Source organism: Osmia lignaria, chromosome 11, assembly GCF_051020975.1.
Source record: "Osmia lignaria lignaria isolate PbOS001 chromosome 11, iyOsmLign1, whole genome shotgun sequence".
In the NCBI taxonomy this organism is placed as follows: Eukaryota; Metazoa; Arthropoda; class Insecta; order Hymenoptera; family Megachilidae; genus Osmia; species Osmia lignaria.
In genome coordinates this window covers 4,615,175-4,629,935 of record NC_135042.1, presented here as the reverse complement: position 1 = coordinate 4,629,935, position 14,761 = coordinate 4,615,175, and the positions used below count along the sequence as shown (strand labels likewise).

The following is a 14,761-nucleotide window of genomic DNA, read 5'->3' as shown; positions in this document are numbered from 1 at the left end:
TCTTATGTCCAGGATGGTGCTGCACTATACGGTTAACCTTCGCAAAACAGTAGAAATCTGTAAACGACATTCAAAGAACCCATTGACGTTCATTTTAGGACGTATGTTAATTTCGATGTCGTTTACAGATTTCTACTCTTTTGTAGGAATTGGCCGCGTTGCGCAGCACCAGTGCGACGCAGCAAACTGGGATTACTCTCTGTCTTGAAATATGAATACCGTGGTATATACTACTAATAATACTTGAATAATCTTGTTTCGTTGTGAATTTTATATTTATATTACTTATATTTTATTTCTTAAAAATGTCAAATATACCAATTCGCAATATAAGTAAGGTATCAAGGTTGTTTCAACCAATGACATCCAGAATTAGTACTATTAAAAAATCAGAAGTTTTTTCAAAAAGCTATGAGGTATATTGTTATTATTTTAAATTTCATTCTATTTATTTATTAACAGCTACTTATTGTGATCTAATTACAGCATTTAATTAAGTATGGATTTATTAAACAAGTTAACAGTGGCATGTATGCATATTTACCTCTAGCATTACGTGTTTTAAATAAATTGACAACTCTTGTTGACAATGAAATGGAGAGAATTGGAGCCCAAAAGATATTGCTTCCAGCTTTAACATCAACACATTTATGGAAGCAAACAGATAGATATAATAATAATAAGTCTGAGTTGTTTATATTAAAGGATCGATCAAACAAAGAATATATACTAAGTCCAGTAAGTTATCCATTAATATTTAAGTCATCATTTAAATCAAATGAATAAATGTAATATAATCAATAAATGTTTTATTTTGATATAGACATGCGAAGAAACAATTTGTAATTTATTGTCATCTTCAGGAATAATATCATCACAAATATTGCCTTTAAAGCTCTATCAGATTTCTAGTAAATGGAGAGATGAGATGAAACCACGTCATGGATTTCTAAGAAGTAGAGAATTTCTTATGAAAGATTTATATACATTTGATTTGAGTTTGAATAATGCACTAAAGACTTATGAAGAAGTGTGTGAAGCTTATGAAAATATATTTAAGAATATAGGTTTAACATTTGTAAAAGGTAATAAAATAATTAAAATCATGTAATGTTAAATATTACATAGAAAACATTCTGTTAATATTAATTAACGTTTGCAGCTGTTGGTGATCCTGGATTTATTGGAGGTTCAGTGTCTCATGAATATCATTATAAAAGTAGTATAGGAGAAGATGTTGTCTGTATATGTTCATCTTGTCAGTATGCTGTTAATAAAGTTATGTGCAATGACACACATTGTCCTAAATGTAAAAATACATTAGTTCAAGAGCAGGCAATAGAGGTATCAGAAAAAATGTTTATTTTAATCCTATTTTAATCCTGTTTTCTAATAAATATTTATTTCTTATTTTAGGTAGGGCATACATTTTTATTAAATACAAAATATACAAAACCTTTAAATGTGAAATCTAGAATAGTTGATACAGCATCACCTTTAGTGATGGGTTGCTATGGACTTGGCCTGAGTCGTATTTTTACAATGTTAGCTGAAATATTATCTACTGAAACCGAATTACGGTGGCCAAAACATTTAGCACCTTATACATTGTCTATTATACCACCAAAGGTAATATACCGTATATTATTGTGGTATGTAATACTAACAAAACTATTGAAAATCATTGTATTTTTACAGAAAGGGAGCAAAGAAGAATCTGCAAATCAGTATGTAGATAAAGTGATAGAGATTTTAGATGAATTAAACATCGACGCTATACTTGACGATAGGTCAGATTTAACGATTGGTAATCGTTTAATGCATGCTCGCGTAACCGGAATACCTTACGTTATAATAATTGGAAAGGCTACTCAAAAATCGCCACCTTTATTCGAGATCCACGACATAAATAACTCAACGCAGTGTGATCTAAGTTTAGATAATATGTATAGTTATTTCAATGATGAAAAAACTTCAAATATCATTGAAAGTACCAAAGTATCAAAGGCTAATTAAATTAAGGTAAAATAAACTTAACTAGATTCCTTCTTCGAATTTTTTATTAAGTAATTGTAAAAATTATATACAATTGTTTTCAAAAATTCAATGTTCTAATTTAATTGTAACTTTATGGTATGCATTACAAAGAAAACCCCGTAAATTCCATATGTTTTTAAAACTTTCTGGTTGAACATTGTACGATTCATCTACAGCTTTTGCCCAAACTTCCGTTTCTTTCCATTCTTTGTTAACAGGAAGATCTACATTCCATAATGTCCAGCTCCAATAACGACCTTCCTTAGCATTAGTATCTTCAGCATGAAAATTAGCTGTATACCAAGTTCTACCTTGGTCATTTGTTACATCAACGCGAATAATTTTTCGACCTCCTCCTGACCAAGCATATCCTGGCAAAAAAAAATTTTATTCATTTTCATTAGAAAAAAAAACAAAGCTTTTTATACTTCACCTTTCACGTTTATTTTTCCATCCACTACTTTCACCGTTTCTAATGGTTCTGGTTTACAAATCGCAGAAATGACAGGCATCTCCTGTATAGCAGGTGCTTTGGAAAAGTCTACATTATTCCAATCAGTACTTGGAGAAAAACCTTTATAATCACGTTGTTGCCATTGTGACTGACTTTCTTCTTTTGAGACAATTATCTTACCTATGGATGTTATAGAAATAAACAATTACTCTATTCTTAGTTATGATCATTAATATAGTAATAATGATTGTTATTTTATTACCAAGCCACTTTACGTTTCTAGCTCCCACAACACCTGGAACAACTACTCTGATAGGAAAACCATGATCCTTTGGTATCGGTTTTCCGTTCATTTCATAAGCTAACAGTACATCTGCTCTAGGATCCATAGCTTTACTAATAGGTATACTTGCATCGTATGGTGTACCAGAAGGGTCTAAGTCATATCCTTCAAACTTATTCAATGAAATTATTTCGATTTTAGAAAACTACTTTCCGTTTAATATATTTTTAATTTTTACGTTTTTTGCTTGTACGATCATACCTGTACGTGATTATAGTTATCTTCATCAATTCCCAAATCTTTCAATACATCATACAGTCTTGGACCAGTCCATGTAGCATTACCTACTGCACCTATACCCCAACTAAGCCCTTTCAATTCTTTTTCCTGTAACCAGATAATAAATATGTAATTATGTTTATTATATTATTTATGAAAGAATTTATTTACTTTTGCCATTTCAGATCGTCTATTTCCACCGCACATTACAGCACTTGTTATTGTATACTTGGGATACTTTTTTATATCTTCAATGTTAAGAGTCTTCTTTGTTGTTTCCTCTATAGCTAACTCCAATGTGTAAGTTTTTAAGTCTATTTGAGGAACAGGAAGGTGATTCCTTACATAAAATAGTTCCCTGGAATAAAAGAAACATTTTCAAACTAGCTTCTTTTTTAACAAACATTCTTTAAATTGAAAATGTATGTACACAGGTGTAATAAAGCTTTCAATTAACAGAGAAGGAGATGGCTCAGCACAAAAAGGTTTGTGTCCATTAATTTTTAAAGCTTTGTGTCTAACAGGTTCATTTGAATATGGATCATTTTGATTAGCTATATTAGAAATGGCATCTTCTTCAGAAATATTTCCAATTCTCATTGATTCAAGAAGCTCATATATTTCTGTGGTATTATGATTTGCAAAGATTGTCCAAAATGGTTCAATTGAACTACCAGCTGCCATTAGGATCTTGGAAGGACCACCTGGATGTTTTTCAATAAAATCTGTTACATCATACACTCCTTGTTTATATGTTACCCAAATACCATCCTTTTTATTATCATGTTTGCCTACTTCTTCCAAACCGTATGTCTTGAGGTTTGCTTTGAATTCTCCACATTGAACATGCTTTTCAGTCAAGGCATGAACTTCTTTATTAGTTCTATAGAAATAGATTCCCAATAGAGATGTAGCAATAGTAATATATGCAGTATATTTTGCATAATTACTTTCAGAAGTATTTTCTGTGTATCTTTTCCTTTGAAATGAATACTGTCTGCATACTTCAAAATAGCATGGAATATAAATATTTGGCACTGATAATAGAGATCTGAAATAATTAATATTACTATGTAAATTTTATATTTTAATTATTATAAAATAATAATATAATGTAAAACAACTTTCTGCTTAGTTGATATATAAATTTCGAATGTAGAATCATGATACAAATTTTTTAAAACTGGTTCAACAATCAAAACAGTAGAATAATAGGTTCGAAAAGAACGTTCTTCGAATTATTTATATGAAGTTATCGTATAACATTGAGTAATAACTCGTTACAATGGTTGCCTGAATTAAAAAAGAATTACACATATGTTAATATTTAGCGATTACTCTTATCTATATATCAGTTCTTTTTTTGAATGTTGGTTTTGAATGATTATATTATGATAAGAACGATATATATCAGTCATTCCTGTAGTAATGGTTTCCTCCTGTCATTTCGTACATTGATGTTTCTCATTTTTCATGCTATTATTTTTGTTCTAATATTCAGAGATTCTTCAATGAAATCTTTAAAAAATTTGCAACATGGTAGGAATTAAAATTGCAAATACTTAGAACTGTTTTTTCTTTTTTTTAAATAAGTACAAAGATCCTTTATGTGATATTAAGGAATTATATACATGTTTCATTAGTAAGTAAATACGCAGTATTTACCTGTTGAAATGTTTGGAACACTTTTATAATTATTTGCTATAAAATTGAATCAGTGTCTTTGTCATAACATTCGTTTAGGTGTTGAGGTATTATTTGTTTATTTAAAATAATCGAAGATTCAGGATAGAGGTTATATTTAAAGGTATTTAAATATTGCAATGAATTTATAATTACAGATAATGTTTAAATCTTGTATAATTTGTTCAATACATTTGTATTGTCATTATAAGTACTTGTACTATATAATTTATTAATATTAATATTTAGAAAATAATACAAATTTGTTAATTGTTTCAATATGTTTTGTAGGTATATAAAGGAAATGAAAAGAAGTGAATAAATAATTATGGCAATGGCTATGAGAAAAAGGAGTGGTTCAGGCTCCAAACGTCAACACAAAGGAAAACTTGTACCAATTTATGAAAGTTTTTTCAAAGGAGAGGATTTAACATTAGCTCATCCAAATTTTTGGAATGAATTATTTTTAATTAAACCTATGGTGAGTGGTTTGTATATTCATTTTATTAAACAGCATGTACAAATATAAATAATAAAAGATACAAATTTCTTAAGACATTCAATAATTTTTAGAAAATTAATATAGCACAAGTTCACATGTACACATTCTTCAGATAATGAAATTCACTGAGCACGTTTCACCTGTCATGGGAAAATTTGTTATTGAAACAAATATAATAATTACTTATTAATTAAAATTATATTTGAATCATACTTTTCTTTGCTTTTTTGTCCTATAATCATCACGAGCATTGTAGTCTTCTTTTTCTTGGTGCTTTGCACTTTCATATTTCTGATTTTTCTTTTGCATATAATTGTCTTTTATGTCATTACATGAAGTATCTTCAAATTCATCTTCTTTATCCTTAGGATATTGTAATTGATATTGTTTTTTCTTGTAAGCTTCTGCATCAGCTGGCAATTTATGTTTTACCTGTTGTTTTTTATCTTTAACTGAAAATAATAGTATTATTTAAAAATTAATACCCTGGAAAGATATTAAATTTTCTTTCAATAGATACCTTTATTTTGCTTAGGTTCTTCACACTCTAATTCATTCTGTAAACTACCTGGCATAAATTTGCATTTAAAATTAAACCATGCTTCACTTGTTTGAACTTTATATTTTAAGCATTTTAATTGATATATACATACTCTTCCATAATATTTTGTTACTTCCCATGAGGGTAATGACTGTAAGTTTTATAGTTTATTTATCAATGTATCTTTACAAAATATTTGTGAACTTACTTGGATAAATTTGGTAACAAGTTTACCAATCATTATGACATGATCATTTAACAACTTTTAGAAATTGAAATCACAAGCTGAAAGTATCATTTTTGATGTAACAGAATTTTTAAATTAACCAAATGAAATAAGCTTCAATATCTCTTTTTGATCAAAAATTTTTGTTGTGAGTTTCTCCTGCCAAAAAAGAAAACAAATGAATTGTTATAATTTAATATATACCCTGTGGTTAAATGTGAAATATCATGGTTATTCTTTCTGTGTTTAGGTTCCACATATTGAAAGTGAAATTTTGCATATGACAGTAGAGCAGTTGAATGCAAGCAAAGAAAATTTAAATGCCTTGGTTTGTCACTGTGTAGATACATTAATTGATGAACATCCCTTCAGAGTTGTATATGCTTTACAAACTTTAGCTGCTGTCATTCAATCCATGTATAAGAAAGCTAGTCAAGGTGACTGTGGATTTAACTTAATAGACATCTTAGTCGGATTTGATTCTGCAGAGCAAAGGATGACAACTCTGATGCAACATTGCAATAATTTTTTAACAGGTAAAATTGAAAACATTGTGATAAACAATTGATTGAAGAAATCAAAGATTCAAATAAACATTTGATGTTTGAAGAAAATTGATCATTAAAATTTTCCATGATTTCAGGTGAATACCCTGATAGCTTAAAAGCTTTATGTTTGAAATTGTTGTTAATTATTGTAACTGGTATGGACAATGTTAGTCAGAACACTTTGTTGGAATATGTTATGCTTAATAGTGTTTTTGAATCTCTGGTTCAAGTAGGTGTTACTTTTATATATTATTCAAAAACACAAATTAAATGAAATATTAATACATTCTTTTCGTGTAGTTATTAAGAGATACAACAGCTAGAAGTCGTCATGGACACGATGCAGTATTGCTGTTAACACTTCTAGTCAATTACAGAAAGCATGAAGGAGCAAATCCTTACATCGTTAAGTTATCAATTTTAGACGACGAGTTAGCACTTAATGGCTATGGACAAGTAATATCAAGTTCATTGATGGAATTTTGCAGACAATTTGCTCAGCAGAGAGCAGGTACAAAACATATGCATTTGTATATCTAAATCATTTAATTTATATTGATAACACAAATAAAATATATTAGAGGTACAAGCGTCCTGGCTATCATCTTTGACTAACATTGTTGGAAGTATGTTTGTTGGCGAGGAAGAAGCAAAAACGCAACAAGTGCGTGCTAATAATGCACTGTTATTAGCACTCTATGAAGCTACACATTTAAATCGTAATTTTGTAACGACTTTGGCATACACGCAAAGTGATACTAGCGCACCACCTTCGCCAAATAATACGTTAGGACCAAATGCAGTAGCTCCTGGAGCTCAGATGCCTGACGTCATGGCTCAGCCATTTAATTTACTGGCTACATTTTTACAGTATTGGTGAGACTTTATTTATTTATTATGGATAACATACAAAAAGTGATATTGAATGCATTATAAAATATCTGTTATTTCAGTTCAATAGTTATGCAAGTTATCAGAACAGAAGCGATAATGAACAACGTTAAGTTATGTTTTCTTATATTAAGTTGTATTGCAGAAGATCAGTATGCAAACAGTTTAATGCACGATGCGAATTTGGCATTCAGAGTACAGCTTCATCGAGTTCCTATGCATCATAGAAAGATACAAGATAAAATAGCACCTGCACAACCATTGGCAGCTACATTACTCGGTATGATTATTATACATACAAAGACAAATGTTTGAGTTATTTGAACGATCATTATGAAATTGTAGATTTACTTGTTGAATTTATCACATCACATATGATGAAAAAATTTCCGCTTGAACTATATCATCAGTGTATTGGAGTTTTACAAAGATTGCTTTGTTACCAGAAAAGATGTAGAGTTAGACTTGGATATCAATGGAGAGATCTTTGGACAGCATTGATCAATTTACTTAAATTTTTAACTACACACGAAAGTCATCTTATTAAGAAAATGAATATCTTCCCATTAGCTATTCAGGTAAATTAATATATCTAAATTTATTAAGATAAATATAAACCAAGAAAGTAATATTTATTTTATAGGTTGTAAATATCTTAAATTTATTTATAACTTACGGAGATACATTCCTGTCTTCTCCGAGTAGTTACGACGAGTTATTTTATGAAATAATACGAATGAGACTTATTTTTACAAATTTAAATGCAATGGGTATGTAAAGTATAAACAATTTTGCAATCATTTAAAATATATTTCATCATATAATGAAATTATGACTTGGATGTTTAAGCACTTCGATATTCGACAAGCGAATCTTACGAATACAAGGAACACGCATTAAAATTAACAAACTGTTTGGTGAACATGAGAGACATAGTGAATCATTTTCCTCCGAAAATAGCGGCATGGTTGGCAAGTGAAAGTTTATCAACTCCAACGGAACAACAAATTCTAGCAATTATAATACAAAATTATGATAGCCTTACTTTAAAATTACAAGATAATTTAGATCAGTATGAAAGATATTCTGAAAAACCTCATCACATTGCATTCTTTGAAGAAATGGTAATATATGATTGAACGTATGGAAGGTGAAATTTGAAACGTTTCTTTCATCTTGTTTTTTTATTAATTATTTTTTAGGTAACTGGAGTTGTAATTGATACCCGAGGATCCATAGATTTAAGTGCATTAGATACACAAGCTATATTACAAGAACTGTCAAATATTTCGTAACAGAGACTTCATATGAGATATGCAACAGATCTTGTATGTCATCTTGTTGTGATAATGTATTATAACGAATTCTCTTTTTGTAATACAGTCGGATTTTTGTATATGTTCTTACTAACGCAAGGAACATATAACAGCTTATGGAAATAACACATTGTAGTATTTTTTGTTGTTGCGCTATATTTCTACGGATTGTGTATACAAGTTTCAAAGAGTTATTAAAAATTGAATAAGTATAAAATATATATTTCGGTTTAACGGTCGTTTTGTAAAAATTACCAAAGTTACTTTTTACAATTCGTAATTTAAGTATAAATTAAAAACGTAAAAATGTATATTTTCTTTAAAAATACAGTTATGAGCATTTTCTTAAACACTCCTTTGCACAAAGTGCAACACCAGCTTTGGAATGATTTTTCCTTTGAAGTTGATTACTAATGAAGTCTCCAATTGCTACTATTTCATTGATATCTACTCCAGTTTCTAAACCTTGTCCATGTAAGAAATAAAGTAAATCTTCAGTAGCAACATTTCCAGAAGCACCTGGTGCATATGGACAACCACCTAATCCAGCAACAGATGAATCAAAGATTCTGATACCCTTCTCAAGGCTAGCATATATGTTTACCAAAGCTTGTCCATAAGTATCGTGACAATGAATTGCAAATTTATTCATGTCATTTGATACATGCTCCAATTCATGTAACATTTGCTTTATTTTATTAGGAGATCCCACACCAATGGTGTCTCCTAAAGAAATTTCATAGCATCCGTATTGTAGCATGAATGCAGTTAAATTGGCTACAACTGTTGGCTTAATTTGACCTTCATAAGGACAGCCTATAATACAAGATACATAGCCTCTGACTTTAACATCATGATTCTTTGCTTCTTGAACAACTGTTTTAATATTCTTCTTACTATCATCAATAGAGCAGTTGGTATTTTTTCTTGAAAAAGTCTCAGATGCTGCTGCAAAAACAGCTATTTCTTTTACACCTACCTTTAATGCATTTTCTAAACCTTTTATATTCGGCACTAATACCGGATATGAAATATCTGGTTTCTTATTAATTTTCTGATAAACTTCTGCATTATCTGCCATTTGTGGAATCCATTTTGGAGATACAAAACTTGTAACTTCTATATTTTTTAATCCAGTCTGTGATAATTTGTTGATAAATTCAACTTTGATTTCAGTTGGCACAATATTCTGTTCATTTTGTAATCCATCTCTTGGTCCGACTTCAACTACTTTCACAAAGTTACTAAACATCCTCATCTTTTTAAAAGACAAGTTACATATATTATTTCTATTAATTATTTTAAACATTGTTGATGTACAAAAAGTGTAGCAGTAATTACACATTCACTCAATATTTATACATTGGTTTTATTCAAATTACAGAAAAGAAACCTCATAAGTGTACATTGCTTCTTAAAATATTAATTTTAACAATGTATTCGAAAATGATAACATATGTACATTGATAAAATATAATGATCAATAAAAAATAACGCTATCATTTAATATTGGATAACTTTATTTTAAATACAAGTTAAAACAAAATAAATAAAGTTATGAACAATAATATTGTAAAAGAAATGAAATGAAACAAAAACATTATTTAAGTCTAAATTACACAATACTAAAAACAAAATCTGTCGCTAATTATCGAAGTGAAGAATATAATGGCGCTAGTTGCTTCAACTCGATATATTTCACAGATAGTAGAAGAGAAAATAAACGTTTGTCAAACTTGTATTTTAAAAAGACTGCCATAAATTAAGTATTTTTAAAATTCGATCTTAGTGCCATCTATACACAAACGGTGGAAACTACCGGTGGAAACTACCGGGGTCTCTGACACCCCAGACTCCAAAATGTCGACATGCAGCAGTATGCAGTCACCGGTGCTTCGGGGTCCCTGGCACCCCGAGATGATATGTCGGTTTACAGAAAGCGTCACCGAAGTATTGGGGTCTCTGAAACCCCAGGTGTCATAATATCAGTAGGCAGCGTCACCGGCAGCTCGGGGTCTCAGATACCCCGAATGCCGTATTGTCGGTAAGCAAAGAGTCAGTTTCACGATTTGTTCGTTTTTAGGTCTTATATTTCGCTAGATTCGCTCAAACCCATCACTATCCCGAACAAGTGAGTTTCACGATTTGTTCGTTTTCCGTTCTTATATTTCGCTAGATCCGCTCAAACCCATCACTATCCCGAACAAGTGTTTCACGATTTGTTCGTTTTCCGCTCTTATATTTCGCTAGATCCGCTCAAACCCATCACTATCCCGAACAAGTGAGTTTCACGATTTGTTCATTTTCCGTTCTTATATTTCGCTACTTGCTTCGGGGTCCCTGATACCCCGGTGGTATAATATAGGTATGCAGTGTCACCGGTACCTCGGGGTCTCAGATACCCCGAATGCCGTAGTGTCGGTATACAAGGAAAGCCATCGGTGCTTCGGGGTCCCTGACACCCCAGATGCTGTAAGGTCTGTATACAAAGGGTATTATCGGTGCTTCGGGGTTCCTGACACCCCATTACGATTTGTTGTTATGCAGAGAGTCAACGGTGTTTCGGGGTCCCTGACACCCCAGATACAGAAGTCGGTATGCTGTCGTTGGTACTTGGGGTGCCTGGCACCCCAAGATGATAGGTCGATGTACAGAAAGCGCAACTGATGTACTGGGGTCCCTGACACCCCAGATACCATCATGTCTGTTGCCCTTGCTGCTGCTTTAAGGTCTCTGGCACCCCTAAATTATCTGAAGATCTTTTATAATAAAATAACAAATATAACAAGAGAAATGATTCCATATATTTTTATATGTTATATATTATTTTTGAATATTGTAAACCGAGTTCCTTTTCATATACCCCTATTTTATTTTCTGCGTTCATTTAATTTGCTGTAATTATATTCGTAGCTTATTGAATAAACTCATTAAGAGGACAAACGTGTTGATTTTATTATTTCTGTCTGCACCCTTTATATCTGATTCCGCTAGATCTCTGCACCCTTATATCACAACATTCCTTACATCCCAGCAACCCTTGCATCTCTGTATTCCTAACATCTCTTCATCCCTTACATCCCTCCATTCTTTTCATCCCTACATTCCTTACATCTCTTCATCCCTTACATCCCTGCATTCTTTCCATCCCTTACATCCCTCCATTCTTTTCATCCCTACATTGCTTACATCTCTTCATCCCTTACATCCCTGCATTCTTTTCATCCCTACATTCCTTACATCTCTTCATCCCTTACATCCCTACATTCCTTACATCTCTTCATCCCTTACATCCCTACATTCCTTACATCTCTTCATCCCTTACATCTCTTCATCCCTTACATCTCTGCATCCCTTACATCTTTGTATCACTTATATTCCTGCATTCCATACATCTCAGTACCTCCCTGAAATTGAATTGAAATATTTATGTCTATAAGGCCTGCGATTTTATACAAATTTAGTTCCTTTTTCGCCACCAGAGGGCGCTGATTCGACATCGAAATTTTAGTTCACATTTTTGCCGCTAGGGGCGCTGTTTTCGCGACATTTTTGTAGGGATGATAAGAATGTACGGATGTAAGGGATGAAGCGATGTAAGGAATGTAGGGATGAAAAGAATGTAGGGATGATAAGAATGTAGGGATATAAGGGATTAACAGATGTAAGGAATGTAGCGATGAGAAGAACGTAGGGATGATAAGAATGTAGGGATATAAGGGATTAACAGATGTAAGGAATGTAGGGATGAGAAGAACGTAGGGATGATAAGAATGTAGGGATATAAGGGATGAACAGATGTGTGGAATGTAGGGATGAAAAGATAGATGAAAAGAGTGTAGGCATGATAACAATGTAGGGATTTAAGGGATTAACAGATGTAAGGAATGTAGGGTTGATAAGAATGTTGGGATTTAAGGGATGAACAGATGTAAGGAATGTAGGGATGAAAAGAATACAGGGATGTAAGGGATACTGAGATGGACTTGGCGAGTTAGTGATGGGTGCGACTGGATCTGTAGCGCATGCGCACTACAATTATATATTATAAAACAAACTTGTAAATAATTAATAAATTATTCACTCACAAATAACGAAAATGATATATTTGTAAATCACAAACGATGTCCAATCAATTACAGTTATCAATTATGACAAAATCTGTTTATTATAAAAAATTACTAAAAAGTTTCGGCTCGCATCATGATTGAAATAAAATTGCTAATTACAAAAGAACTAATTTGTCACAAACGTTAAAAATAGACTCACAATCAATCACAAACGATTTACAAACGAAATACACTAAGAAAAATTTAAAATAATCATATTTTATTATTCCTTCCGGCTAGCTTCATGTATACTTGATGTCACGAGAGTCCATAACTAAGCGCTCAGGTTGGAAGATGGTGGGGAAACGCAGCGATGGTGGGGGAAAGCGATCCGCCAATCGCTTTCCACTTCCGCTGGAAGTATCGCCAATCAGAGCGACAATGCGCAGAAAAGAACAAAAACTGGTCTTTTCGCAGTTATGGACTCTCGTGACATTAAGTATAGGTAACTTTATCATATAAAATCAGGAGTATATAAATCTCTATATATATAGAATCAGTTTGTTGGTTACAAAAACATGTTTCCAGCTTATGCTTACTTGTCAGCATATGACAGGCACAAGAAACTTATAAATGATTATTTGACATTACACGGGGGTTCGGTGTCATCCTTAAAACGGGACACGTATGTTAAATCTTTTAATTAGTTTTTTTATAATAATTTGATAACCTTGTCACTGCTTATAATTCATGAATGAATTAACATCTTCTAACTTCTGTTCAACATAAGCTTTAAATATTTCTGGATCAGATTTATTTAAAAGTAATAAAGAAAAATGATAAATTTGTAAACCTTAAACCGAGCAGCTCTTGACGTTTCGGCCTGTGTTTCGAGGTCCCGAGATAAGACGGACTATGACGTTATTAAAGAAAACCACAGATTTCTATGGGATGAGGATAACGATGAACCAGATACATGGGGTGCTAAGTTGGCAAAAAAGTATTACGATAAATTGTTTAAGGAATATTGTATAGCTGATTTAACATATTATAAACAGAACAAGGTAAATTACAAATAACAAAGGTAATTCTAACTTGATTTCTAAAAACTAATATTAAATAGGTTGCCTTAAGATGGAGAACAGAAAAGGAAGTTATCATTGGGAAAGGACAGTTTGAATGTGGAAATAAAAAATGTAAAGAAAGAGAAGGGCTTAAATCTTGGGAGGTAAATTTTGGCTATATAGAGCACGACGAAAAAAAGAATGCTCTTGTGAAGTTAAGTAAGTAATAAATTGTTTAAAATCTATATGCTTAAAGTATATGTTGATCATTAATATATGTTTTAAGGATTATGTCCTGAGTGTTCAATTAAATTGAATTATCGTTCGCAAAAACGTGAAATAAAAAGACATAAGACATTGAAGAGATTAGGAACAAATTCTGATATCCATATAAGTACATCCAGTACACCTAGTACATCCACAGTGACTGTTAAAACTGAAGATGAAATAGCTGTAGATAATGTAACTGAAGCTATGGAACAAACGGATAAAGATGAATCTAATATTTGGAAAGAGAAACCTGCTGATAATTTGGAAAAAACAAGGGAAGAAGAGTTTGAAGAATATTTAGCAGATCTGCTAATGTAAATGGAATAAAATTTTGTTTATAAAACATTATAATATCAAAAAATTATTTATTGCTGATACCATTGAAGAAATATAACAATTTCTATACACAACACTAGTCATATTTAAATAAATATAATTATAATCATTATAGCTTTATTCTGATTAATACGTAATCGATATTTTATTAATATATTACATGATAATAAAGTATAGCATATATTTTTTCAACTTTGATACATGGAGTTTACTGATTTGCAAAAAAATCAAATTTGCAATAGAAAAGAAGTCTAGCACCAACTAACATATATATATATATAT

General features: G+C 31.3%; 6 protein-coding genes across 10 annotated transcripts; 3 read left to right on the top strand and 3 right to left on the bottom strand.

Annotated features, from left to right (window-relative positions):
- Positions 1–201: 201 nt before the first annotated feature.
- ProRS-m (prolyl-tRNA synthetase 2-like protein, mitochondrial) lies at positions 202–3,369 on the top strand. Its single transcript, XM_034323021.2, has 7 exons — positions 202–416; positions 487–738; positions 824–1,085; positions 1,163–1,344; positions 1,417–1,629; positions 1,699–2,022; positions 3,239–3,369. Exons 1-6 carry the CDS (start codon positions 306–308, stop codon positions 2,014–2,016), a joined length of 1,338 nt encoding a protein of 445 aa, XP_034178912.2. The 5' UTR covers positions 202–305; the 3' UTR covers positions 2,017–2,022; positions 3,239–3,369.
- On the bottom strand, positions 2,104–4,360 carry shop (sulfite oxidase). The gene is made up of 7 exons (XM_034323019.2): positions 4,178–4,360; positions 3,484–4,104; positions 3,225–3,411; positions 3,036–3,161; positions 2,754–2,946; positions 2,471–2,671; positions 2,104–2,408 (listed from the first exon to the last, which is right to left on the bottom strand). The coding sequence occupies exons 1-7, from the start codon at positions 4,216–4,218 to the stop codon at positions 2,104–2,106; spliced, it is 1,674 nt and encodes a 557-aa protein (XP_034178910.2). The 5' UTR covers positions 4,219–4,360.
- Positions 3,410–8,788, top strand: LOC117603665 (armadillo-like helical domain-containing protein 3). Of its 4 annotated transcripts, none has more exons than XM_034323018.2 (11): positions 3,410–3,538; positions 5,028–5,217; positions 6,256–6,541; positions 6,649–6,782; positions 6,854–7,064; positions 7,135–7,429; positions 7,507–7,724; positions 7,790–8,022; positions 8,088–8,214; positions 8,294–8,568; positions 8,647–8,788. In XM_034323018.2, the coding sequence occupies exons 2-11, from the start codon at positions 5,065–5,067 to the stop codon at positions 8,737–8,739; spliced, it is 2,025 nt and encodes a 674-aa protein (XP_034178909.1). In that variant the 5' UTR covers positions 3,410–3,538; positions 5,028–5,064; the 3' UTR covers positions 8,740–8,788. The 4 variants fall into 4 exon arrangements, with proteins under 4 accessions (XP_034178909.1, XP_034178908.1, XP_034178907.1 ...); XM_034323017.2 differs by lacking the exon at positions 3,410–3,538 and adding an exon at positions 4,472–4,592; XM_034323016.2 differs by lacking the exon at positions 3,410–3,538 and adding an exon at positions 4,559–4,695.
- LOC117603669 (uncharacterized) lies at positions 5,231–6,190 on the bottom strand. 2 transcript variants are annotated; one of them, XM_034323024.2, is made up of 5 exons: positions 5,988–6,147; positions 5,892–5,930; positions 5,759–5,806; positions 5,452–5,690; positions 5,231–5,378 (listed from the first exon to the last, which is right to left on the bottom strand). In XM_034323024.2, exons 2-5 carry the CDS (start codon positions 5,917–5,919, stop codon positions 5,361–5,363), a joined length of 333 nt encoding a protein of 110 aa, XP_034178915.1. In that variant the 5' UTR covers positions 5,920–5,930; positions 5,988–6,147; the 3' UTR covers positions 5,231–5,360. The 2 variants fall into 2 exon arrangements, with proteins under 2 accessions (XP_034178915.1, XP_034178914.1); XM_034323023.2 differs by having other exon boundaries at positions 5,759–5,930; positions 5,988–6,190.
- Positions 8,789–9,091: 303 nt separating the features above from the next.
- Hmgcl (hydroxymethylglutaryl-CoA lyase) lies at positions 9,092–10,105 on the bottom strand. The gene has a single exon (XM_034323022.2). The coding sequence runs from the start codon at positions 10,103–10,105 to the stop codon at positions 9,092–9,094; it is 1,014 nt and encodes a 337-aa protein (XP_034178913.2).
- A 3,078-nt stretch (positions 10,106–13,183) lies between these two features.
- Positions 13,184–14,699, top strand: LOC117604086 (protein FRA10AC1 homolog). Its single transcript, XM_034323799.2, has 4 exons — positions 13,184–13,494; positions 13,705–13,873; positions 13,933–14,092; positions 14,160–14,699. Exons 1-4 carry the CDS (start codon positions 13,388–13,390, stop codon positions 14,459–14,461), a joined length of 738 nt encoding a protein of 245 aa, XP_034179690.2. The 5' UTR covers positions 13,184–13,387; the 3' UTR covers positions 14,462–14,699.
- The last annotated feature ends 62 nt before the right edge of the window (positions 14,700–14,761 follow it).